This window comes from Anguilla anguilla, chromosome 16 (genome assembly GCF_013347855.1).
Source record: "Anguilla anguilla isolate fAngAng1 chromosome 16, fAngAng1.pri, whole genome shotgun sequence".
Lineage (NCBI taxonomy): Eukaryota > Metazoa > Chordata > Actinopteri > Anguilliformes > Anguillidae > Anguilla > Anguilla anguilla.
The window spans coordinates 33,916,781-33,944,761 of NC_049216.1; the positions used below are offsets into that span (position 1 = coordinate 33,916,781).

The following is a 27,981-nucleotide window of genomic DNA, read 5'->3' on the forward strand; positions in this document are numbered from 1 at the left end:
TATTAGCGCGTCGTTCCGCCAGGTGTATTCCTGTAGCATTAAATAAAGCCCGTAAACCGGGTGAGTAATGCTGGGCTTTTGCATAGTACGACATTTTGGCTTTGCCTCACCACTGTTAGCCCTGTTTAACGGTCCTATGCAATGAAAAGGATTTTTAAAAAGTTATATTATTCATAACTAACCAAAGAAAAAAAAAACATACCAGACCATGGGGCCCATCCACACACTGGAACAGAGCCTTAACAGATACCAGACCATGGGGCCCATCCACACACTGGAACAGAGCCTTAACAGATACCAGACCATGGGGCCCATCCACACACTGGAACAGAGCCCTAACATATACCAGACCATGGGGCCCATCCACACACTGGAACAGAGCCTTAACAGATACCAGACCATGGGGCCCATCCACACACTGGAACAGAGCCTTAACAGATACCAGACCATGGGGCCCATCCACACACTGGAACAGAGCCTTAGCAGCCACCCAGCAGCCTCAGATTTTGAATGCTATTTCAGGTAAAGGTTGTTGAGGTAAGGCTTATGAAGCTCTTCCGTTCCTCTCCTAACGGTCTAGCGGGGACCATCGCGGGATGGCGTGTCAGCGGGCATGTGCTTTTATTGGAGGTGAAAGTCCAGAAGCCCTCTGGGCAATAAAACGCGATAAGCTGTCAAATCAGACCTTCCCCTCAAACAGAAAACAGGCTCTGTGTTCTACCTGGTGAAGAAGCGTTAGGTACCTCACCATTGTGTTCTACCTGGAGAAGCACCACCAGGTGTACCTCACCTTTGAGTTCTACCTGGAGAAGCAGCGCCGGGGTGGTTCACGGCTGTGGCGTTTTCTGTCGTGTTTGGTGCGATTTGGATCAGAACCGGAGGCCATGGATCTCGGGTGCTGGAGACGTTCTGGCCGCACCCTCCTCTGCTTTTACCTGCTCTTCCTTCTACTCAGGGACTGTCGCGCTCAGAGTAAGTTTTTATTTATTATTTATTAGTCCTTTTAAAAAATCGTATTTTACCGTCAGTTAGCTGCACTGAGGATCTAGAACTGGTGTGTGTGTGTGTGTGTGTGTGTGTCTGTCTGTGTCTGTCTGTGTGTGTGTGTATCCAGAGCCACTGCAGAGTATCGTGTGCAGAAAGTGGAATGGTGGGGGTATATTTCATGAAGCAGGTTTACTGAGTTAGCTGGATAACTGTGCTGTATAAAACCAGAAACGGCTGTTTTTATTTCAGTCAGTGAGCCAGATTTTGGGAGGGTCCCGGGTTTTACTCAGTGCAGTTATCCAGCTAACTCGGTAACCCTGCTTGGTGAAATTCCCCCCTCGTGTGTCTCACCTACAGGGGCATATCTAGACCATGATTTAACTCCGATAGGTGGCCGCTCGTCACATATATGCACACGGCACCCAGCCACATGCCTGAACGGTGATATGCCGCACCTGAATTCTGTGCAACTGACCTCTACATGTTGGCAGTCGATTTAAAGTGGCCCCTCTGTGTTACCGTCTCAAAAGATTGCGATAATTAAAAACGTCTGTGGCACATAAAACTGCACAAATGTCCAAGAAGTCTCAAGGAGTGCGAAAGCACTTTTGTGAAATGAGATTCTGCATTTGAAAATAAAACTTAAGACAAAAACTTAAGAAAACAAAACGTTTTATTCTCAAGTGCAGAATATAATTTAACAAAAAACATTTTTTTTCCATTCCTTGAAACTGTTTTTTGCGGGTAAATATACTGTACAGTACTTGCCAGCAAATTGCTTTAGACACGTTACATGTTAGTTACAAAAAGAAGTTTACTCAGTGCAAGAAGCTTTTTTTAAACTTTGATGTCTTTTATTCTTTTCTGCTCTCTCTAGTTTGTTCAGCACCACCCGTAGCTAATGTGGAAGAGAACCAACCAGCCGGCACTCCCGTTTTAAGCATAACTGCGGAAGCGGGGGTGACGTTTGAGCTGCAGGTGAATCCTGGGAACTTCTTCAGACTGGAGGAGGCTGCTGTCGTGGTGAACACACCGTTGGACTATGAGGTGTGGCTATCGGCAGATTTGATTACATTACATTACAGTACAGTATTTAGCGGACACTCTTATCCAGATCGACTTTTTACATTTACATTGCATCCATTTATACAGCTGGACAATTAATCAAGTACCTTGCTCAAGGGTACATGGCAGTGGCCAACCTGGGAATCAAACCTTTGACCTTTAGGTTACAAGACCAGCTCCTTACCCATTACACTACACTGGGTTTGATAGTCTTCCTATATCAGTGAATTTCTAGTAATGTGACATTTCAGTTTTTTTTCTGCTTTAGGATTGGACAGATTTTCTGTGATTTGTGCAGATTTTTATTTACTGTCCCAACTCAGTACTGGCGCATGTCTGTGAGAGACAGTGTTTTGCGAAAACACAACACTTCCTTTCAGGCATTCTAGAGACACCGTTTTTGCCATTCAGTTTAGAAGTACATTTCCCAGTTCCTTAGGCCCTGTGCTATATTTTAGCAACAAATTTGGAGTGAAACATTTTCAGCTGTTACTCAGAATAGCCTAGTGTACACACAACATAAGCTTGAAAATACATGGGCCAAATGTCTGGGTCTCACTGGATTAATCCAAGACCACCGGTTCGGTTTAAGCACACAGCACGGTACTTTAACCGAATGAGCCTTCCTCACGCATCTATTAATCCATTTCACACTGTTTCGTTCTGTAGCCAAGAACCAGCCATGATTGGTAAAGAGGAAAAAAAAAAAAAAGTCATTTTCAGAGGACGCTCATGCTGAATGTGAATGTGTCACATAAACAGTCTGCAAATTGAGCTTGGGTGGTAGAATCCGGTTTGGGGACCACACCCCGTTAGTTGCATATACACTGGCGTGTCCCATTTCGTTTAGTTCAGAAGCTGTACAGCACAGTAGCCCCTGAAATGCCACAGGTTTTTTAAAATTTTTTTTTTACATTATTGAGGCTATTTGATTGCACACAGTCGTGAGTATGAACAAGACATGACATGACATAGTGATGAGAAAAGCCATTCTGCCCGACTATTCTCGCCATTTTCCTGACTAAATTAAACATGGTGCTCTGATTTACCTGCAGAACAGATTGTATCCAACACTGTATCAAGCCTGGTCTTGAAAACTCAAGCCTGGTCTTAAAAATATCTGTGTTTTCTTTGTGGGAGTACTGTATTTTATATTGAAAATATAAATGCCGATGTTAGACCAGGATAGTGTTCATTGTTCTCGGCTAGAAATAGCTGTACAAAATAAGTAATTGTACCTTACTGAACCCGTGTTCAGCAGTTGTCTACGATCATGAAAATGCACTTTTGTATGTCGCTTTGGATAAAAGCGTCTGCCAAATGAATGTAATGTAATGTAAGTTTTTTTTCTGTGATTTTCGCAGAAATTTACTGAGACACCAAAGTTGTTTCAATTTTCTTCTCCACTTGTTGATGATCATTAAATACATCACGTATTTATATTTATGGTATACTCTTTCCTTCTTTTACTAGACACCGCCAACTGATATTGGAATTACAATTCAGTGTACCCATCCCGACCAAAGAACTCTTGTATGTATAACTGGGCTTTTCCTTTAAAAAGAATGAATTGTTTTTATGATTCATGTTGTTGTGATATTGGTTAATTTAAAATGGATTTCAAAAGAAAACGTCGGACAATATTGTTATCATCACATTATATTAATGTGATACTAACTGAAGTAGATCACTGGCTCACCAGCTGCTTAGTGTTCATTTGAAAATCAAGGGTAATTTCTTTTGGAATTCAACCCATTATATTATATTATATTATATTATATTATATTATATTATATTATGTGACGGACCCCATGGCATATTTTAATTTTTCTCAGTTAAAATTGAATAATAATTTCTATTACTAAGAAGCAGTAAATATTCAGGATAATTGCATTGTTTTGTGGGAAAATGTGATTTGGCCTCTACTGTCTCCTCCCTGTTTTTTTTTCTTTTAGGCCTTACAGGTGATCATCATCGTCAAGAATGTGAACGACGTCGCTCCAGTGTTTGCACAGAGCCAATACGCCCTGAGCACCCCAGAGGTGAGTCTCTGTGTGTTACAGTGTCCTCATTTAGCAGACTCAAAATGCACAAGCACACAGACGCACCCTTGTGAGGGTATGTGAGCGACTGTGGTATATATCAGGATAACTACACCCCAAGGTTAGAGATGGTGTATATGCAACGTTGTTAAAATAGTAATGGCAACCTAAGGAACTGACCTCCCAATCCTGTTTTAGGCTGCATTTTCTCTTGCTCGAAACCTTGGCCACGTCTGCATCGGTGCACTTGCCTACTATGGAGTATACAAGTCGTATACAACTTATATATGACTTGTATACTCAGTAGTAGGCAAGTGTGATTCGGACATGGCCCTTGTCTTCATAAGGGCTACGTTTCTGAACCTGGCAGAGAAAGAAAATGGTGGCCAATTTCCAGAGATAACAAACTAACCATGAGAAACCATGAGATCCCTGTATGCTGTAACCCAGAATTAAGAATTAGTACAATTATTAAAATATAAATAAATAAATAAAAACTGTGATCGCAGATACTCATGATGAATCAGCCAGCTGTCTAGCACATTTAAAATCGTGCAAGCACAGCACTGCAAAAAGTATATCCTTCAGAGGAAACTGAAAATAATGAAAATAATAAATAAAAAAAACAAACAGAAAATCCTGAGTCGCTGTTATTTTTGGCTACTCTTTCTGTCCCAGAGATTTGCAAACACATTATGTGCTACATGTGGTCACACCCATGTTCAAGGCCACACACTCGACCTAGTTATCACTACTTCACCAATATTAGTCTCCATTAGCATTGAAAAGGTTTCCATAAATGTGTCATTTTTAAAATCTAGTTTTCCAATTTCTCAATATTGGATCACCCACTCGACTAAGTCCCGTATGTTTACTGGTTAATCAGCTACAAAATTTTCTTTTATGTTCTTCTATTTTTTCCAGTCCTTGTCCCTGTGCTGCAGTCCTAATTTGTTAGTCATTTGTTTTTATGATCTGTGTTTGTGTATTCTAAACGCTGTTTCCGCGTTGAAACCCCGGTTGAGGCCAGTCTATAAGCTCATATGATGAAACATTCATCTAGACCTGCGGATGTTTCACTTCCTAAAATAAGTAATGGGTACAATTAGCCGTGTGCTGATTTCTATAACGGGTGACTTTTCACTGCTTATGTTCCGGACGACTTCTGCTTTAAGCAAACCTGCTTTCAACCCCTTCTTTAAAAGGCTAGCCTCAATCCCTCTGTCTTCAGTGTTTATACACCTATTTCCAAACTACCATTTTTTTTTTTCAAAAAAATCTGGAAAAGGCTGTTCACATGCAACAGCTTGAGGTGGCTGAAAATAAGAATGTTTGTCGTTGTTGATTTGACTGTCTGTCTTGTTCAGCTGGCTCCAGTGGGTGCTACTGTGGACATGGTTGAGGCCACAGATGTGGAGGGGGACCTGCTCTATTATTACATGGATCCTGAGGTAAGACCTCCACCTGCCTCGACTGGGAACGACACGACAAATAGCCGCAATTAAATCCCTGTATTTAAATAACGCTTAGGCCCTGTCTTAGGGACACTTAGGGGGAGGACTGCTTAGCGCCCTGTTGAAATGGCCACTCTATGCAAACTCTCGTTACATTACATTACATTACCACTGGGCTAGCACCGTGCTAACCTGCTTAAGCCTGTACTGGGCTGGCCTTACCAGCACTGGGCTAGCACAGTGCTAACCTGCTTTACATTACAGGCATTTAGCAGACGCTCTTATCCAGAGCGACTTACACAACTTTTACATAGCATTTTTTACATTGTATCCATTTATACAGCTGGATATATACTGAAGCAATTCCGGTTAAGTACCTTGCTCAAGGGTACAACGGCAGTGTCCTTACCCGGGAATCGAACCTGCGACCTTTCGGTTACAAGCCCAGTTCCTTACCCACTGTGCTACACTCCGTCCCTCTTGTGTCCACAGAATGAGTACTTCACGATACAGGCTGTGAACACCCCCGTCATAGTTGTGAAGAAAATCGCCGACTATGACGTTGTCCGGAGTGTATCGTTCAAATTAATTGCCGTGGTAAGTAGGCTTGCCGCCCGTTTGCAGAAACGATGTTCTGTTATTTCAGTACAAAAATGGGGTTATTCAGCAGATTACTATTATTTGCAGTGCACTGTAACATGTAGGAACTAGAATTTGATAGCTTATTTTAGACTGTCCATACATGCATATCATTTACAATGACTGTTATGGTATTCTGCAAATGCTGTTTGGCAAAAACGACTTGCATCACAAAAACATGCATTTAACATAACCAAACGCCACTAGAGCTAGCGCTGGGTAGTTATATTAAATCAGTGCTGTCACATCTTATGTCATAATGTATGTTCAATACATATTCATATGTAATATGTTCATTGTATAATGTAACTTGGGAACATCTGCGGGGCACTGGGAAATATGAGACAGAGGTGATCGCAAACGACAGGACCAGTCAGGAGCATGGGACGTCCCGGGACTCCCTGGCTAATGAGGCAACCCTAATCAGGGCTGTGTTCCAAACTGTGTACTTGTGTTCTGTCTCGAGCATAATAGATCAAATCACACTGCTATGGATAGAGCACAGGTGCCCCTGTGCTCCGCAAATCTTACGTTTCTCCTAAGTTACATGATATAATTTACATTTTTATGTATGAATATGTATTCAACACGCATGATGACACAAGGTGCATGCCGCCATAACATAGCCGATATGTAGCCAGTGTCCGGCTGCAAATCGCATTCCGTGCTCAGTGCAGTTGTGACATCACACTTGTGCCATTGTGACATCACACCCATAGGACACCCGCACTCCGCCGCCGACCGGCGTAGCCTCCTTCTCCGCCACGGCAACCGTGTCCATCAGTATTACGGACGTGGACAACCGTCCGCCATGGTTTCAGCCCTGCGCGGAGACGACCATCGGCAGCAGCAAGATCTGCCTGGGGTCCGGGTACAGGGGCAGGGTCAACCTGACAGAGAAAACGGTGCGTCATGGAAACGCCCTCCCCCTCCCCCACCCCCCCGCTGTCCTGAATTGCCATCAGTCACACAGAGAAAACTCAAACCCCCACCATTAATATGCATAGATTTTAGTGCAAGTGCATGCACTGGATACTTACAGTATGGCATAGATGCACTGATAATGGTCACTGCATTCTTTTTTATATTTTGTGTACTTTTAAAATACCATAACAATATTTTTGAGCAGACCTTTTTTTTTTTTTTTTTTCGGAAGTTGTTGTTCCTTGGGGGTGTTGAGTGAGGTGCTTTTTCTGTCTTGTCTTTGGATGTTACATTTTTGAGCACTATAAACCACTTTGCAGTGCATTGAGGTTGCATTCAGGTAGAAATGTACTGTAGGTTAAGATGTAAGGCGTGTTACTATGTCTGAACTACAGGAGGGAGTCTTGCCGCTGGAACCAGGCCCAGTGTTTGCCATTGATGGGGATCGGGGCAGAAATGAACAGATTATTTATCGAATTATGGGAGGTAAATCAGCTGGATTTCTTTCCTCCTTAATTTATATCTTATTCCCTGTTTAAACACTAGGGGCATGATTTACTAAGACCCTTAATATGTGCAAAAAACTTTCAGCACATGCAAAACTCATAATACAGCCAACGAGTGGTGCAAAACAAATACCACGACCAATCAGTGGTCACGTTACTGGTTTTTGCATGTGTTAAATGGTTCTGCACACCCTAAAGGTCTTCGTAAATCCAGCCCTTACGGTTTAAATTTCACTCTGCATGTAAGTACGGGGGGCGACATAGCTCAGGAGGTAAGACCGAATTGTCTGGCAGTCGGAGGGTTGCTGGTTCAAACCCCGCCCTGGGCATGTCGAAGTGTCCTTGAGCAAGACGCCTAACCCCTAACTGCTCTGGCGAATGAGAGGCATCAATTGTAAATCGCTTTGGATAAAAGCACTATATAAATGCAGTCCATTTACCATTTACCAAGTACGTGTTCGGAATTTTCTTGCGGTCCATATTTGGACTCACTGAGTCGCTCTTGCGTCCGTTTCCTAGGAAATGAAGCGGGCATATTTAACCTGGACGAAAACACCGGAGGCATAACCATGCTGAAGGCTGCCGATGTTGCTGGTCCCGTAGTCCTGACTGTTTTGGTGAAGAAACTTTGATCTGTTTTGTGCTTTTATCCACGTAGCCAATGCACACACATACAGCCAGCTGCTGGGTCGGGAGTATGCACAAACGAATGAGTACCCTAACTAATGCGTACTTTACTGAGTACCCTAATGAGTGCCGTAGTGAGTGCCCTAATGAGTAAACTTGAGTACCCTTGTCAGTGCCCTAGTGACTTCCCGAATTTTTACGCTTGTGAGTACCCTTGTCAGTGCCCTAGTGAGTACCCTTGGCAGTGCCCTAGTGAGTGCCCTAGTGAGTACCCTTGGCAGTGCCCTAGTGAGTACCCTTGGCAGTGCCCTAGTGAGTGCTGTAGTGAGTGCCCTAGTGAGTACCCTAACTAGTGCTCTTGTGAGTACCCTAGTATACTCACTATAAAGAGGCGGAGCTTCCCTTGTGAGCCTCCGGGATCCCTCTTGCTCTCCTGTTCTGTTGGAATGGAGCAGCGCTGCCCAACCCTGTTCCTGGAGATCTACAGTCCTGTATGTTTTCATCTCAGCCAGAATTTGGCATATCTGATCTACTACTTAGTTGCTCAGTGAGCTCTCTAACAGTTGAATGAGGTGTGGCTTTGTTTCGGTCCGAGTGAAAACCTACGGGATGGTAGATCTCCAGGAACAGGGTTGGGCGGCCCCTGGAATACAGTGTTGAAGTTCTGCCCAGCGCAAAAAAAGAAAGTGACTGGACCTAGGATGTGGTTTGAAACAATTTCTCATGGAGGAAAACTTTAAAAATTGTACCTTCTCATACTTGTACATTTGTGTGTGTGTGTGTGTGTGTGTGTGTGTGTTTGCAGGCCTTGCAGTTCCTGAACAGCGACCAGTTTTCCACCACTACGGTGACCTTCGATGTGGTGATAAGGAGCCGAAACCCTCCGCAGTTCGACAAGCAACAGTACGAAGGCTTCATATCCAGTGACTTGGGCCCCAACAGCTTGGTCCTGGAAGACAAGTCCCTAGACAAGCCTCTCCGGGTTCGGGCCAGAGACGCTGATTTCATTGACGTAAGATCATCCGGACGGGCTGTGGTGGTCTGCAGGTCTGGATGCGATATTTACTGTGAACTCCATAAATGTTTGGGGCAAAGATATTTTTTTGTCTGTTTGGCTCTGTACTCCACAATTTTAGATATTTGATCAACAACTCATGTGTGGTTAATGTGCAGATTCGCAGCTGTTCCTAAAGAGAATTTTTATACATTTTTGTTTCCCCATGTAGAAATTACAACACTTTTTAAAACATATTCCCCCCATTTCAGGGCACCATAATGTTTGGGATAATGGATTTACAGGTGTTTCTGATTAGCCATGTGTGTTCAATTGCTTCCTTAGTGCAGTTTTAAGAGAGCTTTCAGTATCTTGACGTCATCCTAGGCTTTTGATTCTGTTATTATGTTATTATGCACTTATTGTACCTCGCTTTGGATAAAAGCGTCTGCCAAATGAATGTAATGTTACTGCTGTTAGTCAACATGAGTGAGGGCCAGAGATGTACCAATTAAAGCCAAGAAACCATTATGAGGCTGAGAAATAAGAAAAAACAGACCATAGACATAGGCTAACCAAAATCGACTGTGTGGAACATCAAGAAAAATTATTATTAAGAACTCTAAAGTTGTGGAGTACAGAGCCCAAATAAATAAATAAAATTTTTAAAAAAGTCTTTGTCCCAAACATTATGGGGCTCACTGTATGAATTCCAAAAGAGGAGTTTCCAGTCTTGGTAGGGACGATCGTCTGGTGTCAGTCAGTGAGGAGAGTCGGGAGCCCAGATGAACGCGGGCTTCAGTCAGTAATGCGCATCATGCAGAGACAAGCTGCGGAAATGGCACTTTTCTGAAGGTGTAAAAACCGCAAGTCCCCCCCCCTCCCGCCCCACCCCACCCCCCCCCACTCTTCCAATCCTCAGCTCGCACTTCCTGGGCTATTATTACCCGCTGGATGGCTTTGGGCCTCTCCGGGGACCTCTAAGAGTTACGGCATCTCCAAACACCTGCTTCCCCTGGCAACACACACACACACACACACACATACACACATGCATGTGCATGCCCTCACGTGGGGTCACTTAAGCTGAACGAATGCGCTCGACGGGAAGGAGAAGAGACCAATGATGGACGGTGGTATAGATAAAGGTATAAAAGACGTATGTTTTAATATGCAGTTGAAGTGTGTCCTCTGGGAAAGGCCGTTGTGGGTGAAGGGTCTTCATGTCGGCCCAGTGCTATGGCTCCTGGGTGAGCTATTGGAACATGCTAATCCCTGGTCTTTGAAGTCAGGCTTCATTATTTCAGTCTGGTGTTTTGGTTGTGGGATGGAAGAGTGGGCCACAGTGAGGCCAGTCCAACCCCCTGCGTTTGGGACATAGCCAGCCGGAGGAGGCACGTTTTTAACGGGTTTATCATCGGAGGATAACGGGAACATGTGGAACAAAGAATGAATTTGACTCGTGTGTGTGTCTGTGTGTGTCTCTGTCTGTGTCTGTGTGTGTCTGTGTGTCTGTCTCTGTGTCTGTGTGTGTGTGTCTGTGTCTGTGTCTGTGTGTGTGTGTGTGTGTGTGTGTGTGTGTGTGCGTGTGTGCGTGTGGGTGCGCAGGGCGTAAACCCCGACGTGCGCTACACCGTCGAGGACGGCAGCGATTTCACCGTGACGGACGAGGGGTTCGTCCTTCTGAAGACGGAGGTGTCTCCAGGAACGGTTTCCATACGAGTGAGTGGGTTCCTCCCGTTTAACACGCGCCTGCTTGAAGCTGCCTGGCTGTCACTGCAAGGCTTGCTTTGCAGCTGCGTTGCACTCACATAGCTGGCTTCTGTTTAACAGGCCTGCCTCAAATGTGTATTGGTAGTACCATCACCCTTTGCCTGCCAATAACAAAATTTTTCACCAAAATATATTTCACCAAATATACAGCTATATGGTTGTGGTTTTGTAATTTAAGCGTTCAGGAGTTCCTTTTGGAGCTTTTAAAATCACAGATCTGTTGGTGCTGTACCATTGCAGGATGTGTGTGACTGAAGACTGAGGTGTGTAGTCATCCTGAGCGCTAGGTCGCTGAGCATCGCTGTGCTTCTCTGCAGGTACAGGCAGTGGACACCTCCAACGGGGAGTCGGGCATGACCACGGTCTCCATCCAGGTACTCCCAGGTGAGATTACCAGGACATCACATTACATCACAGGCTTTCAGCAGATGCTGCTATCCAGACAGACTTACACAACTTTTTACATAACATTTTACATTGCATCCATTTATACAGCTGGATATACACTGAAGCAGTGCGGGTTAAGTACCTTGCTCAAGGGTACAACGGCAGTGTCCTACCCAGGAATTGAACCTGTGACCTGACCCATTTTACTACACTGCCACCTGCACATTACTGCCCCCGAGCTCTGTGCACACGCTGCTTAATCATAATAAACTGATAAAGATATATATAAATAATAAAATAAACTGTATAAGATATATATAAAAGTGACATCACTGAGAGTAATAAGGCTGAATATTGTAATATGTGTGCTAAGGTTAAAAAATAACTACAGGAAGCTGAGAAGCTCTTTGAAAGGCAAATTGCCCATGATGCAAAAAGTTATCTTAAACGTTCCTTTCAATACTGTAGTCGGAAAAGGACAGTAAAGCAGGATGTCAGATGCAGCAGGAATGAAGAAGGATAAAGATGTTGCTGATGCCTTAAATAGTTACGTTGTCGAGTTTTGCTAGAAAAGAGGTTGCTATTAGACTGGAAGACATACTCAGTACTCAGAATGTTTTAGCAGCTATTGAGATAGAGGCTGTAGAAATACTGGATAAATTACATAAACTAAAGAAAAATAAGGCAGCAGGCCCTGATGGCATATACCCAAGGGTACTCAAGGAGTTAGGTGAGATCATCTTTAAACTGGCAAGTATTTTAGACAGTCTTGAATAACTGGAGAAATACCTGAAGACTGGAAGCAAGGTAATACAATACCAATATATAAGAAAGGGGACAGGTTAACTGTCAGGTTAACTTGCATCATTATTATTATTATTATTATTATTATTAATAATTACATTTATATAGCACTTTTCCATATGCTCAAAGTGCTTTACAGTGAAGGGGAACTCACCTCACCCACCACCAATGTGTAGCACCCACCTGGGTGTTGCACGGCAGCCAATTTGCGCCAGAACGCTCACCACACATTAGCGAAGGTGGAGAGGGAGAGAACATTTATTTAGCCAATTAAGCCAATTAAGTCACGTGTAAAATACTGGAATCTATCATTAGAGACAAGTTAGAGGTGTTTCTTGAAAATAACAGCATCCTTAGGGATAGCTAGCATGGGGTTTGCAAGGGGAAGTCATGCCTGACAAAAGCTACCAAGCGCTTGATTATAACAAGGCTTATGATATTATATGCTTAGATTTCCAAAAGGCATTGATAAGGTACAGTAGTAAGAGGTATTTCAGAGAGGATTCGGAACTTACTACAGGGTGTAGAGCACAAAGAGTAGTAGGGGGGATATTATCTAAGCAGGGAACTGTGGGAAGTGGTGTCCCACAAGGATCGGTGCTGGGACCACTGCTGTTCCTCATTTATATCAATGACCTTGACAGGGACATAGAAAGTACAGTAGTCAAATTTGCAGATGATACAAAACTGGGAGGCCCAGCTAATAGTTTGGAATCTTGACTATTGAAAACATTGACTATTGTTGACAAGCTGAATGGCTTGTTCTCGATATTATGTTATGTTACAGTATTATGAAAGCACATCTCCTGCATTCTATTGTTATACAGTTTGGAATTCTTGATCACATTTATCAACGCTATCAGTTTGGGAGAGCGCAGTAAAGCGTGTGCTCTCCGCTGAAGCGTGTGATGTCAGCCGCCTCTTCCCGTCGCACTGCGCGGTTCACACAGACGCCAGTCAGAGGAGGACGCTTCACGCACGGCTCAACCGGTGGACTGGCGGGCACCCAGTCAACCAGCTAACGCCGGCTGGGTGTGTCCCCGATCGTATCAGACTTACGTGCGTGATGTTAGGACTTTGAGAAGGGCTGAAGGTGTTCCTGGCTGGACCAAATCCAGCTGAAAGCAGGTTTAACCGCTGTTCTTTCAGGAGCCACCACTGCCATGTCAACCACTGCCATGCCAACTACCGACATGCCAACTACTGACATGCCAACTACTGGTGTGGCCAATGTAACCACAGGTGTTACAGCAAGCGCGCCTACCCCCAACTCCAGCGTTCCCATGACAACTGAGACCCAGGAGGGCACTGCAGGTCCCAGCACGGCTCACACAGGTAGGCCTGCGTCCGCCGTCACAGGTGTGGCCCGTACGGGAGGAACCGCACGGGTCCTGGGTGACGACCGGACCGGACCGGACCCCGGGGGTTTGTGGGCCAGATGAATGCATGGCATGTCTCTATGGTGGAGGCCTCATACCTCACCGATTTGGGATGAATGCATGGCATGTCTCTATGGTGGAGGCCTCATACCTCACCGATTTGGGATGAATGCATGGCATGTCTCTATGGTGGAGGCCTCATACCTCACCGATTTAGGTCCAGGGAGGGGCATTTGAGATTGTTGAGATTTGATTGAGTTGCAGGGTGGCAGTGTAGTATAATGGATAAGGAGCTTGTCTTGTAACCTGAAGGTCACAGATTCGATTCCCGAGTTGGACACTGGCGTTGTACCCTTGAGTAAGGTACTTAATTTGCATTGCTTCAGTATATATCCATATATGTATAAATGGATGCTAAAATGCTATGTAAAAGTTGTGTAAGTCGCTCTGGATACAGGCTAAATGCTTCTGCTAAAGCCACTGCACTCTCCACTCCTTCAACATCTTTCTGTTTTGCCTGAGCTGTAGTTTATACTGCAAGTCATCCAATTGAGCTTGTTTTCTTCCTTTTTTTTGAAAGAAACTTCTTGAGCGCTCGGTGTGACACATCTTATCTCTGCTTCCCGCTTGCCTGCCTGCTTGGCTTGTTCTTAAAAAATACTGCACCACCCAAAATCGCACCCCATAAAATCAAAGTCCAGCCCGTGCTAAATCAAAAACAAAAAATTGATAAAAATAAATCGCTGGCATCCTCCTGTTGATTGTATGTAATTGTATGACTGTGTATTTGTTTTTGCTCTCTGCGGCTCTTGAAGAGCCCAATCTGGGATGCCTGTATGTTCTTTTTTTTTTTTTTTTTTTAATCTTCCGTCTGCCCGCTGCCCTAAACAGCAGCAGAGACGGGGCTGCCCCCCGTCCTGCCGGGGCAGTACCACGAGGCGGACATGGTCGCCCTGGGCGCCAGCCTGGCCGTGCTGGTGGCGCTCTGCCTGGCCATCATCGGCCTGCTGCTCGTGCGCATCAGGAAGGGCGACACGGCCTGGAGGAAGCTGACCGAGGCCAGCCTGTTCCGGAGCACGGTGAGGCCCCGCCCTCGCGAGCCCGCTTCGTTCCCGCGCGCGAACGCGAGCTTCCTGCGGGAGAGAGGCCGCACGCGTTTCGAGCTTCACAAATGAACAGAAAGGTTTTTAAATTACGTTATGAATCCCAGGTCAAACGCTGTACTTGCGATAAGTTAACCGTTCAGACACCAGTAGTATTTGTGTAGATTACTTATTATGCCATTTTGCAAAGAAATCATCCAAAGAAATGTGACCTGCGTGATTGTAGAGTTTAGGTCAGGAGCCACATTCTGCTGAAAAATGCTTTCAAGAATTTTACAGACAGCTAAAAAGTTTAAAGTATTTCAAATGCATATTTGACCTAGGTGTGGTGTTGAGAGAGGTCTGTACCATGTAACCGATCGCCCTGCTGTAGGCGGGATGCTAACCTGTCCACCCCCCCGGCCGTGTCTGTAATGGTTCGCTCCGTTGCGCGCAGCTCGCTCGCGGCTCTGGCAAGATGAAGGAGGGGGTGCAGTACACCAACAGCGGCTTCCAGAACGACGGGGACACCGGCAGCGTGACCTCTGACCTCCCGACCAAAGCGGACCTGGCGCTGGACGGGGCGGGGCTCGGCGTCGGGGGCGGGGCCAGGGAGACGTCGCCGGCGGCCCGGGCCGCGGCGGCGGCCTCGGCGCTGCAGGAGGACTTCCTGCCCGACGGCGCCAGCCTGGCGGGGTCCGACAGGGCCGACAGCGAGAAGGGGGTCAAGCCCATCCTCACCAAGGAGCGGAGGAACGAGGAGGGCTACAAGTCCGTCTGGTTCAAGGAGGACATCGACCCCAACGCCAAAGAGGAGGTGCGCATCATCCCCGACAGCGGGGAGCGCGACGCCGACGAGGAAGAGGAAGAGGAGGATGAGGAGGGCTCGGCGGACGGAGAGGAGGACGTCTCGCCCCCCGGCACGCCGTCTGCGCTGCAGACCGCGCTGGATATGAGCGGAGGGGCGGAGTCTCGTGGCGAAGGAGAGGACTCGGACCTGTAACGGCCTCAGTGTCCAGTGAGGGTAAAAGTCGCAGGCTCAGGGTCTTCTCCCAACACTGACACTCTGACCCCTGTGTGTGTCTTTACAGCTGTACATCTTTACTCTGATTCCCTGTGTGTGTCTTTACAGCTGTGCATCTTTACTCTCTGATTCCCTGTGTGTCTTTACAGCTTTACTCTCTGAGCCCGTGTGTATCTTTACAGCATTACATCTTCACTCTCTGAGTCCCTGTGTGTGTCTTTACAGCTGTGCATCTTTACTCTCTGATTCCCTGTGTGTCTTTACAGCTGTACATCTTTACTCTCTGAGTTCCTGTGTGTGTCTTTACATCTTTACTCTCTGAGTCCCTGTGTGTGTCTTTACTGCTGTACATCTTTACTCTCTGATTCCCTGTGTGTGTCTTTACAGCTGTACATCTTTACTCTCTGATTCCCTGTGTGTGTCTTTACAGCTTTACATCTTTGCTCTCTGAGCCACTGTGTGTATCTTTACAGCTTTACATCTTTACTCTCTGAGCCACTGTGTGTATCTTTACAGCTTTACATCTTTACTCTCTGAGCCACTGTGTGTATCTTTACAGCTTTACATCTTCGCTCTCTGAGCCACTATGTGTCTTTACATCTTTACTCTCTGAGCCTATGTGTATCTTTACATCTTTACTCTCTGAGTCCCTGTGTGTGTCTTTACAGCTTTACATCTTTGCTCTCTGAGCCACTATGTGTGTCTTTACATCTTCACTCTCTGAGTCCCTGTATGTGTTTTTACAGCCTTCACATTTTAAGAGGAAAAACCCCCTGACACTTCTCCAGTCAAGCAGTAAAGCATATAAATAGCCCTGATTACCAGACTGAGGGAAAATTGACCTTTACTCCCTCATCTTGTGTATTTTTGAATTATACTTCCTGATCATTACGTTCAGTTCATGTCTAATTTGTAACTTATTTTTCTGTCTGTGACATCATGTCAGAGACAGAAGACATTTACATTAAAGCAGAAATTATGGAAACAAGGAGGTTCAGTACAACGCTACATGTAATTTAGCAGAATTTTTGTAAATAATCATATTTACTTTGTATATATTTTACTAGAGGTGAATTCCCATGTTTAAATTTCTATAACAGAAAATGTGTACTCAAATCATATTTGGCACATTTTGTACCATAATAAATCCAACACTGTATGTCCAAAGGGACAATCCACAAGATAGGGAATATTAAAAGTTTGATTTGAGAAAACAATGTTGAAAGACCATTTTACTCAATAACTCATGACAAAGTTAATTTTCGTTCATTCTAAAGCAGAAAGGACTGAGAGAAAGACACCATCTTCACTGTTTACTCACTATATTCACCACAGATCTCTGGCTATAAATAGGGACAGGCTGATGCTAACTGCTAGACTTTGACCACACTTCATGCACAATAACCATAAATGCAAAACACTAAAGATGAGTAGTTAATATTAACCCGGCAAAGTCCAGGAATGTTTGGTTATGGGGTTGTATTTGCACCTGGACAAAATGTCAGTAAAATAATGAAACGCACGATCATTAGTTTGGCACATTGAAGATGTTCACATTACAAAATCAATGGATTATAATGCAGTGTAGCTGATAAGAGATTTTTGTCATCGCCAACACACACATTCCCATCAGTGAGCGACAGTCCTGTAGCCAAAAACACCTTGTTAATGAGAGGCCAGAGGAGGATGGGTAGACTTGTTCGAGCTAACGGAAAAGGCACAGGTGTTCAAATAACAGCTCTTTACAGTGGTGTGTCATTGAAGAAGATGGGCTACAGCAGCAGAAGACCACATTGGACGCCACTCCTGTCGGCTAAGAACAGGAAGCTGACGTTACAATGTGTAACAATCACCAAAACCGGACAACTGGAAGACTGGAAAATTGAATCTCGTTGGGTAAGAATTTTGCATAAATGGCATGAATCCATCCTGCCTTGTGTTCAAGGTGCAGGCTGGTGGTGTAATGGTGAGGGGAATGTTTTTTTTTCGGGCATATACTAGGCCCTTAATATCAATTGAGCACCATTTGAATGTCATACCTAAGCGTTGTTGCTGACCATGTACACCACTGTCTACCCTTCTTCAAGTGGATAATTCCAGCAGGATCATCTGACATGTCACAATCATCTCAAGCTGGTTCCATGAATGGGACAGTGACTGCAGCTCACTCCAGTGGCCTGCAGGGTCCCTAGATCTCAGTCCAATAGAGCGCCTTTGGAATAAGGTGGAACGGGAGGTTCACAGTATGGGACGGAGTGTAGCACAGTGGGTAAGGAACTGGGCTTGTAACCGAAAGGTTCGATTCCCGGGTAAGGACACTGCCGTTGTGCCCTTGAGCAAGGTACTTAACCGGAATTGCTTCAGTATATATCCAGCTGTATAAATGGATACAGTGTATTCCAAGTTGTGTAAGTCGCACTGGATAAGAGCGTCTGCTAAATGCCTGTAATGTAATATAATTTAATGAACGTGTGGCTGAAAAATCTGCAGGAACTGTGCGATGCTATCGAGGCAGCATGGACCAAAATCTCTAAGGAACGTTTCCAGGACCTTCTTGAACCCAAGCTGTGAAGAATTCAGGCTGTTCTGAAGGCAAAAGTGGTCCTACTCCTTAGTACTAGATGGTTGTACCGAATAAATTGGCCATTGAGTACACAATACATTAGTGTTGAAGATTTCCAGGCTGGCTCGTTACACTCCTTTTTACGTTTTATTACTGGTTTTATGACCGCCTACATCAGGAAATACATTGGAGTTGGAAGCTGCAGCATGATTGCTTTAGCAAGTATTTGTTAACTTTTAAAATGGAGGTTGTTAAAGATAAATGACGATTCCTGTATGATAAAATAAGCTGAGCAGTCAAAGCCCTGCTATGATGGTTTCATAGGGGGCGACATAGCTCAGGAGGTAAGACCGATTGTCTGGCAGTCGGAGGGTTGCCGGTTCAGACCCCACCCTGGGCATGTCGAAGTGTCCTTGAGCAAGACACCTAACCCCTAACCCCTAACTGCTCTGGCGAATGAGAGGCATCAATTGTAAAGTGCTTTGGATAAAAGCGCTATATAAATGCAGTCCATTTACCATCATCAGTTTTTTTTTGTTGCCATTTTCTCCCATGCTCTCCCTAAATTGGTCGTTATACCAATTCCCCGTGTATCACAGTCTTGGTCGATGCGCTATCCTCTGTCGGTCTGGGGAGGGTGTAGATTACCACATGCCTCGTTCGATACATGCGGAGTCGCCAGCCGCTTCTTTTCACCTGAGTTGTGGAGGAATCGCTAAGGATTCCCATCAGGATTCCCACTCGCAAACACTGCCAATTGTGTTCGTAGGAACGTCTGACCAAGACGGAAGTACCGCTGCCGGGGATTTAACCCAGTTCTCTGCGGTGGTAGGCAAGTGCTTCTACCTCTACACTACCCAGACAGCCCGTTTCAACAGTTTTTACTGCGTTATCGGATCAGCTTGTCGAAATTCTCATCTTTTCCAGAACAGCCGAAACATCAGTCAGAAAACCTCTTTCTTCCATATTTCTACAAAATGGCAGAAAATGAACAAACTACACAAATTGAGACCTGGTAAAACAGCTTTATTTTGGTGGCATCCGATTTATTTCAGCATACAATATTAAAATGACAAGGGTACATTTACCAAGGAAAAAAAAAGCTAAAGAACTGGCAGCTGATTTAACATATCTGTACCTGTTTAAAAGAAAAAGAAAAAAGAAAACAAAAATATAAACCACACAAATGTCTCTTAAAACCAGTAATAAATTTGATTAAGAATCTGCCAGTTTGCGCTCCTGGTTCTCTTTAAGCCCTCCTTCGCTTACATTATTTACTTTGATCACTTTGCTTTAAAAAAAATTGTAGTTATTGAAGCAGTGCATTCAAACTCCACACTGACGCATTGCTACTTCGTTTTCACTTAAAAGCAACGGAAATCTTACTCGTGCGGACTCCTTAGTAGTCTTCCAACACCCCCCCCCTCCCACCCCCCCAACCCCCCAACCCTTCCTCCTGAGTGGCGATTGTCAAGGTGACGCCAAACCTGTACCTACTTGGACTTGGCAAAGCCCACCCTGTCGTTCTCACGGTCAAACACGGTGTAGTACTGGCCAATGAATACATCTCCCAGAATCCACAGGGGCCCAGCAGGGGCGGGAATGTCCAGGCCCATGAACCCGCTGAGGCAGATGGTCTGGCCAGCCTGGGACTCCTAGAGGCGGACCGGAGGGAGAAATTAGGCCGTGGTTTTCCATTTGCGTACGCAGCAGAAAGCAGTAATCAGGTTTTTTTTTTGGGTAATCTTGACCCGTTTTTGCCAAACGCAGGCTTGGCTGTTCTGTTTTCAAGGCACAAGCCTTCGCTCACGGATGAATGAGTGTGTCAGTGAGCGAGAGCTACAGCTTAATTTCTTGTTCAGAGAAAAAAAACAGTATTTCTTACAGAGTAAAAACTGATAAAAGTTCTCACATCAGTTTATCAGATTATAAAAGCTCAACGTGCAGGTGAGGAAATACTGCCATCTACAGGACATTCAAATACAGCCAACAATGGAAAAAAATGAATTACCCTTTATTTCTTAGTCAAAATGAAGAAAAAATAAATAAATGTAGGTTGACTGCAGACCTGGCTTGCTTTTTTAAGTTTATTCTGACCTCACCTCAAACAAAACACGATTTGAGTTATGAATGAAATGACTGTTTATGAAAACAAATTCCTCCCACCATCAATTACTAAAAGTGTCTGGTTTTTATTTCTGATCAGATTTCAGTTTCATTTACAACCAATCAATTCTCTGTCTGAAGTCATGTGACCTGGACAGCCGTGGCAGGGAGGACTCACCTTGAGAATGTACTGCTCTCCGGTCAGAGTGTAGGGCTTCCCCCCCAGGGTGAAGGTTATGGTGGGCAGGGTGGGGACCTTCTTACAGTCAACCATGTACTGGAACACAGCCGAGAGAGCACAGGTCACATGACTGTAAGACTACTGCTCACAGATGCTCCTTCACCAGACGTCATCCATTACTCTGGTCTCGTTTAATCCAGGCGTGTGCGGTACTAAAGACCCAGACAGTTCCTGTTTGATCTCTTATCTTTTCCTCTGTTTTAAATAGCTGCTCACTAAAGCAAATGCACAACACTGACACAAAGCCGTTCCGTACCTTCAAACAGAACGCATAAGTCCAAACTCACTGGATGTGACATCACAAGTGAACAATAATAATAATGATAATACTAATAATAATACTGATGGCTGTTTGGTAAGAGAAGCTGAAGATGACATGCGTGTGTGTGTGTAAGTGAAGCAGCAGTTAAAGGCTCTTTAAAGCCCAGGCTGTAAGCCCGGCTGTGGGGTACCTCTCCCTGGATGAGGGGGATCGCTCCGATGGCCTTCTGCAGGGCCTTGACCTCAGCCGACGGCCCGGTGATCAGGGAGGTGCCGGTGTCCACGATGGCCTCGCAGCCGTCCTTGCACAGCGACAGCGAATTCTTGATGCCCATCCTGACCAATCAGAACACAGGGGCGGTGTCAGGCACCAAAGTTCACAAAAAAAAAAAAAACCTCTGCAAAAACCCTCACAACATCAAAAGGACCCTGTGTAGCACTCTGAAACACACACCCAGACTTGGTAAGACAAAATAGTCCTTATAAAATACTGTATATATTGTTTTTATGTTAGTGTTTGCTGTGGTGGCACTTTTCAGGCGAAAATTTCACTATTCAAACTATTTTGATGTGTGTTCTGTTTGGATTAATTGCAGTGGAAATTTAACAACGACAACAAAAATCCTCTCTGGTGTCGAGTAACAGCGAGCCTGGTTGTGCTGGATCCTCTACAAGGCTGTAAATGTCAGCCAAAATGCCAGTATCACGTTGATTTGGCCGAGGCAGACTGCATCTGGCTCCATTTTGAGGGGGCCACTTTTTCCTGTCCGGATGATAAACTGATATTCGTCTGAGGCGTTATCTGTGTGCTATGACTCTGCACAATTCTGATAGCCTCGTTTTAGCCGCAGGATGCTTTGGGTAAGCAGAGCTGGAAAAAAAAACCCTGAAATGCAAGCGAATGTCCTCCGCAGCAGTGGCACCCCGTGCCTGCAGAGGGCGCTGTCTGTGCTCTCACCCGTCCATGTGGATCTGCCAGTAGGCCTTGCGGGTGACGTTGAGGTAGTCAAAGTTTCCGGTGTAGAACTGAGGGTCGGTTCCGCCCAGCAGCAGCTCCCCACCGGGCTGGGTCTGTGGGTTCCTGTGGCAGAGAAACAGTCACACACAAGCTTACCATCAGCACAATTACACTCACCCCCCTCCTCTCCTTTACACCCCCTCACCCCCCTCCTTTAAGTAGTTTTACCCCCCTCCTTTAATTCATTTTACCCCCCCTCTCCTTTAAGCAGTTTTACCCTCCCCCCCACCGCCCTTCACCCAATGTCAATTAAATTCCTTAATTATGTTTACATTCTGTGTTCCATCACCACAGCCCTCCTCTTTCCACCTGGGGGAGCACAGAGGAAGAGCTCTCCTCTGAGACAGGTGAGCTGGAGGAGGACGGGCTCAGGTGCAGGTTGTGCGGGTAGACTGGGAGGCACCTGACTGGTGGGGAGGGGCGCTTGTGCTCAGACTCTTTCTGCTGACTGAAATCCTTCTTGATCAGGCTGACGCTAGAGCCTAATTTCATGCTTGATTTTAAAGGGTGGGGGAAGCTGTTGCGTGGGCAGACCCTTAAATAAAAATGATAACAAAACTAATCTGAATGCACTTTAACGGACCCGTGCCGCTCACCTGTTCAGGTAGAAGGAGAAGATGTTCTTCTCCACCTTCTTCTGGCTCATCATGTTGTCGAAGACGGGCGTGACTCCGTCCACGGAGATGCGGGGGTACGCCATGCCCAGGATCCCGTCGAATTTGGCGGCGATGAAGGCCACGCCCGGCTGCTTGATGGCCTCCCCGAACACCTGCTTCTCCACGGCGAGGCCCCCGATCTGTGCCGAGAGGAGACACCGCCAATAAAGACCCGTCCAGTCGCGCACATGCACGGTGCCAAGCGTTCTGGCACAAAATGGCCACCGTGCATCGAGAGGAGGCACCGTTGCTAAAGACCTGTCCAGTCGCGCACATGCACGGTGCCAAGCGTTCTGGCACAAAATGGCCGCCGTACATCGAGAGGAGGCACTGTTGCTAAAGACCTGTCCTGTCGCGCACATGCAGGGTGCCAGGCGTTCTGGCACAAAATGGCCGCCGTGCATCGAGAGGAGACGCTGTTGCTAAAGACCTGTCCAGTCGCGCACATTCACGGTGCCAAGCGTTCTGGCACAAAATGGCCACCGTGCATCGAGAGGAGACGCTGTTGCTAAAGACCTGTCCAGTCGCGCACATTCACGGTGCCAAGCGTTCTGGCACAAAATGGCCGCCGTGCATCGAGAGGAGGCACTGTTGCTAAAGACCTGTCCTGTCGCGCACATGCAGGGTGCCAGGCGTTCTGGCACAAAATGGCTGCCGTGCATCACACATCGTCGATGCGGGCTGAGGTGAGTCGAGTTTTCATTGTTTAAACAGCCTAAATTTGAGGTTATGGCCCAAGCATAACTGTATGCAATGCAATTACATCATGGATCTGTGCCATACATCTAGATATTAAGTGCAATACAAACTGTTACATTTGTCAGGTTGTTAACAAACGGTTATGATATTTTTAAAAATAGTAATACCGTGCATGTGTCCTGGCTGAGGTACCCAGACAGGCTGCCGGAGCCGTACTGAATGGCGAAGGCGGTCCCGTTCTTCACGTATGTGCTGGACTTGGCAGAGTTGTATTTGTGGTGAAGCACTGCAAAAAAAAAAAAAAAAAAAAAAAAAATAAAAAAAAAAAAACACATTTTTCACATGATATTGACATTACAGGAATATTCAAAAGCATGAAAAAAAAAATAAATAAATAAAATAAAGTGTCACCACTATGATAAGAGCATACACGGTTTGCTTTTTTTGTCTTAAGCAAAGTCAGGCAGAATATCATTACAAAATTTAAACAGCTGAAACTAGACTAGCATGTCTATGTCAGTGATTATAAGAGGTGAGTAACAGACAGCAGGGAGATCAGTGATTATGAGGGAAGAGTAACAGACTCACAGCAGGCGATGTCAGTGATTATGAGGAGAGTAACAGACAGCAGTCGTCTGATTATGAGAGCAGAGTAACAGACAGCAGTGAAGTCAGTGATTATGAGAGGACAGTAAGGGACTCACAGCAGGCGATGTCAGCGATTATGAGAGGAGAGTAACAGAGCAGATGTCAGTGATTATGAGAGGAGAGTAACAGAGCAGATGTCAGTGATTATGTGAGGAGAGTAACAGACTCACAGCAGGCGATGTCCATGAGGGAGCAGTGGATAGACGGAACCCACAGGTTGGACGATCCCGTGTCGAACACCACGGTGAAGAGCTGGGGTGGAGTGCCCAGGCTGATCTCTCCGTAGTACTGGGCCTGCAGAGAGACACACAAACACAACCACGGTCAGACCGCGGTTAGCCTTCACCCCGCTCTACAGACCTGAAATAGAAGTACACGGGTTACGTGGGTCTTTCTGGATCAGCGCTACACGGATTCTGCGCAGGTGTGCTGATCCGTGCAGCATGTGGATGGGCTACACGGGTGGCTCAGAGTGGGCTCACAGTGGGCTAGAGATCAGTGAATCTGCTCAACGGGTTGCCATGTTTGACTAAATGCTTCCCCATGAAATTTGGCAGCATAGACTAAAAAAATCCCCCGTCACCATTCATGTGACTTAACCATTAGTCAGAGGACACACGTGCACACACACACACACACCACTTCCTTCACTTCAGTGACATTCAAAAATGCAAGTTTAGGGACACTTAGTTTTGCTTTGTGAGCCTAGCAGAATGTTGAAAGCTTGCCAGTGGGGCGGGTCGGTAATTCAGTATCTAAACAGGGGGAAATAAACAAACAGTTTAGCCCTCTTTAACAGTGTAGTGCAGCCTGTATGGAGTCAGGTGATCAGAACAATGCAGAGCACACACTGTACCCAGCAGTGAATCACCTGTCACAAGACAACTCTTCTACAGCACTCTGATTGGCTGCAATGGTCCTCCCCAGCCAATCACCTCCCTGAACTCTGGCTGGGAGAAGGTTTTTCCTGACAACTACAAGGCACTGAGATAAGCGGGTGGAGTTTAAAAGCACCTGTGGCTGCACTATTCCCCAGATAAAAACTCCAGGGAAGGCGACAGCTCCGACAAAACAAAATCAAGAAACCGGTCCTGCTGAGAGCACTTTCAATGGGGTTCCACTTCGCAATACCCACATAAACACCCCACTTTGCTTTCTAACCCTTTTCAGACGTTTTCATGCTGAGGTTAGAGAGATTTTCAATAATATTTATAGTTGAATACAGTTTCTGGGATACTTTCTGCTTTCTGGGTCACAGCCCTGTGAATGCTACAGGTACACACTGAATAGTTATGAAATCTATACAGTGCAATTCAGGGGAAGGACCGCGTATGTGTGTGTACAGATGTATGTGTGTGTGTGTGTGTATATATATATATAATGCATTTGTGTGTGTGAATATACGTGTGTGTGTGTGTGTGTGTATATATACACGTGTGTGCATGTGTGTGTATATACGTGTGTGTCTGCGCGCGTGTCTCACATCAAGATAGTTCTTCAGGGTCTCTGGAGTGGGCCCGTTGCTGGAGGGGAAGCCCAGGTTGTACTTGAGCTCATCCTGGCCGGCCAGCAGCTCCTCCGTCCACTTCCCGGAGTCTGACAGGGTCCGCCTGACGGTGCGGAACTTCTTCAGAGGTATCCTGCGGGGACACGGGCACGCAGGTAAACAGCTAGCCGTTAGCCCTCACAGGTTCCAGCCCCCAGGTGGAGACCTGCATCACAACCTGCCTGGTGTGGTTGGCTAACCGTGTTATGCTGGCAGCTAAATGGCCTACGCGTTAATGATCTGGCTAGCCTAAAAATTACACCCTTTTTAGTATGCAATAATGTAGCTAATGAGGATTACTGGGTGTCTAGTACAGTAGTGTGCCCATGCAGTCCATAAACCTGTTAACGGAGTGCCAAAACAAGGCCGTGCCTTCTTTGCAATAAGATCACCACAAATTAATTCAAGATAACACAATGTGAACGGTCTGTCAGCCAAATTCGGGGCGAGGCGCCGCCGACTGATTGCATCAAACTTGTTTGTCACTGGAACGATAAGGAGAAACCTGTATCTACAGGTTTTTTTACGCAATTTCTCATATACCCCACTGGCCCAATTTACGAATTACTCCTCAGTAGCTGAGCTTCACACCTCTGGACAAGGGACCAGTCCAGTGGATCTCAAAAGTCGGTCTTGGGCACAACACACACACCTTTTCCCATATCATGCAAACGGTTTATCTGTGGTTAAAACTGCAGTCTAAAAGTGCGTCCACTCCTTATTCCCCATTCTTTCCATTCCATAAGCAAAGGAGACGACCAACTGCGGTCACTTTATCCGACTACACAGTCCCAGGCGTTTTTTCTTCTACGATGATAAACCCTCTTGTAATATCCATGTGGTTATGCTGAGCCGGAACTACTTTCACAATGTTAAAGCAATTTTAATGCATCGGCTAAGTTGTGCTTGAATTTTACGGACAGATTCTCGGAAAGCAATGGCGACCCATTCACGCGTTTCATGCGGTCCAGTCCATTTATTCCACTAGCCGGTTTACTCGCTCAACCAATTAGAAAGGCTGAAAATAATCAGGTTAATTGGTTTGCTGAGGCGGGAAACCCGAGTGCGGCAAAATGAAAGAGTGGCATGTTCAGAAGCGGCAGGGAATTTCAAGGATTGTTTCAGAAGCCAATTTGTAGCGGTAGAGATTTCTTGATCTAAGGTTTCACAAAGAGGCGTAAACAGCGTGCGGATCCCGCCGATTGGTGAGAAAACTAATAACGTTGTAATGTCTTGCTACCCACAGTTTTCTTAAATACAAGTGCAAGCCCTATGCATTATGCATTTCGACGGATGGTTTGTAACATTATTATTGTTACTATTGTTGCGCAATTGTTGTGATCTTATTGCAGAGAAGGCACGGCCTTGTTTTGGCACTCCGTTAACAAGTTTATGGACTGCATGGGCACACTACTATACTAGATACCCAGTAATCCTCATTAGCTACATTATTGCATACTAAAAAGGGTGGATTTTTTTAGGCTAGCCAGATAATTAACGCGTAGGTCATTTAGCTGCCAGCATAACACGGTTAGTCAACCACACCAGGCTGCTGACTAGCAAGCCTTGTTGTATGGCTGCTAAAGGTTACCATTAATAGGCTAGAAAGTTATTGTAGGTTTTATAGCTAGCCTACTACAATTAGTTGTCTAAATACTAGCCAGTTTATGTAGATCGCAGCAATACGACTTTTCCCGTCTTTATCGTTTAAGATTGACGTTACACTGCAAACTGCAATGTACCAGCCTACTTTTAACTTCACCACCTTTAGCAGCCGTAAGGTAATAACGCTAACTAACGTTTTTCCAGGCTGTGGAAAAACCTGCGTAGCAAGCCAAAAAAAAAAAAAATCAGAATAAATAAACAAATCAGTCGACATGTCAACACTAGCTTGCTGGATCGCAATTGCAAAACCGTCTTTTCTGCTGTAACTTACACTGTATTCAACATGAATGTTAACTAGATATCACGTGAGAACGTATCGTAGTCGTGCAATGACTGTTAGCAGATATTAGTCTAACTAGCTCGTTATTAGCTAGATATTATTCTCTAACTAGCAATTACTCATCTAGCTTAGTATGTAGTGAATGTGGCTGTATATATCGCTATCAAACGCAGAATTATTATGGGTAACTGAATAAACGTTTGACAAACATATGGTCATGCAGAAACACTAGTATAGCCAGTCTAATCATGTAATTCTGCCAGTTGACTTACCGGACGAGAGCGTCGGAGGTCCAAGTTAAGGCGGCAAACAAGAATAAATACAAAAACTTCATTTTACTGTGGTGGTAAGTGATAACTACCAGTACAAAAAGCTTTTGTGAATTTCACCTAACGTTAATGATCACTAAACAATGACCCAGCAACTCCACAGCTGATAAATAGCAGACAGTTTGGTCAGGTGATAAGTTGGTGTGCAAACAAGTCATGTGATGATGACAATGCAGTAGCGGATGTATACGTTTTTTCCTGGATCTGAATGAGTTCCGGTTGGCATGGGAGGAAACTTATAAGAGAGAGTTCTGGTACGTGGATATACATTCAATGCGGCGG

At 45.3% G+C, this 27,981-nt stretch overlaps 2 protein-coding genes across 2 annotated transcripts; one reads left to right on the plus strand and one right to left on the minus strand.

The window, feature by feature from the left end:
* The first annotated feature begins 511 nt into the window (after nt 1–511).
* On the plus strand, nt 512–16,793 carry LOC118214762 (cadherin-related family member 5-like). Its single transcript, XM_035394959.1, has 14 exons — nt 512–972; nt 1,865–2,034; nt 3,526–3,585; nt 4,008–4,094; nt 5,462–5,545; nt 6,041–6,145; nt 6,907–7,092; nt 7,507–7,597; nt 8,137–8,234; nt 9,050–9,256; nt 10,847–10,960; nt 11,329–11,395; nt 14,473–14,660; nt 15,121–16,793. Exons 1-14 carry the CDS (start codon nt 885–887, stop codon nt 15,664–15,666), a joined length of 2,091 nt encoding a protein of 696 aa, XP_035250850.1. The 5' UTR covers nt 512–884; the 3' UTR covers nt 15,667–16,793.
* Nucleotides 16,794–19,255: 2,462 nt separating this feature from the next.
* On the minus strand, nt 19,256–27,847 carry ctsd (cathepsin D). Its single transcript, XM_035395826.1, has 9 exons — nt 27,643–27,847; nt 25,363–25,519; nt 24,050–24,173; nt 23,399–23,517; nt 22,473–22,672; nt 21,817–21,939; nt 21,050–21,194; nt 20,535–20,633; nt 19,256–19,905 (listed from the first exon to the last, which is right to left on the minus strand). Exons 1-9 carry the CDS (start codon nt 27,702–27,704, stop codon nt 19,744–19,746), a joined length of 1,191 nt encoding a protein of 396 aa, XP_035251717.1. The 5' UTR covers nt 27,705–27,847; the 3' UTR covers nt 19,256–19,743.
* Nucleotides 27,848–27,981: the final 134 nt, after the last annotated feature.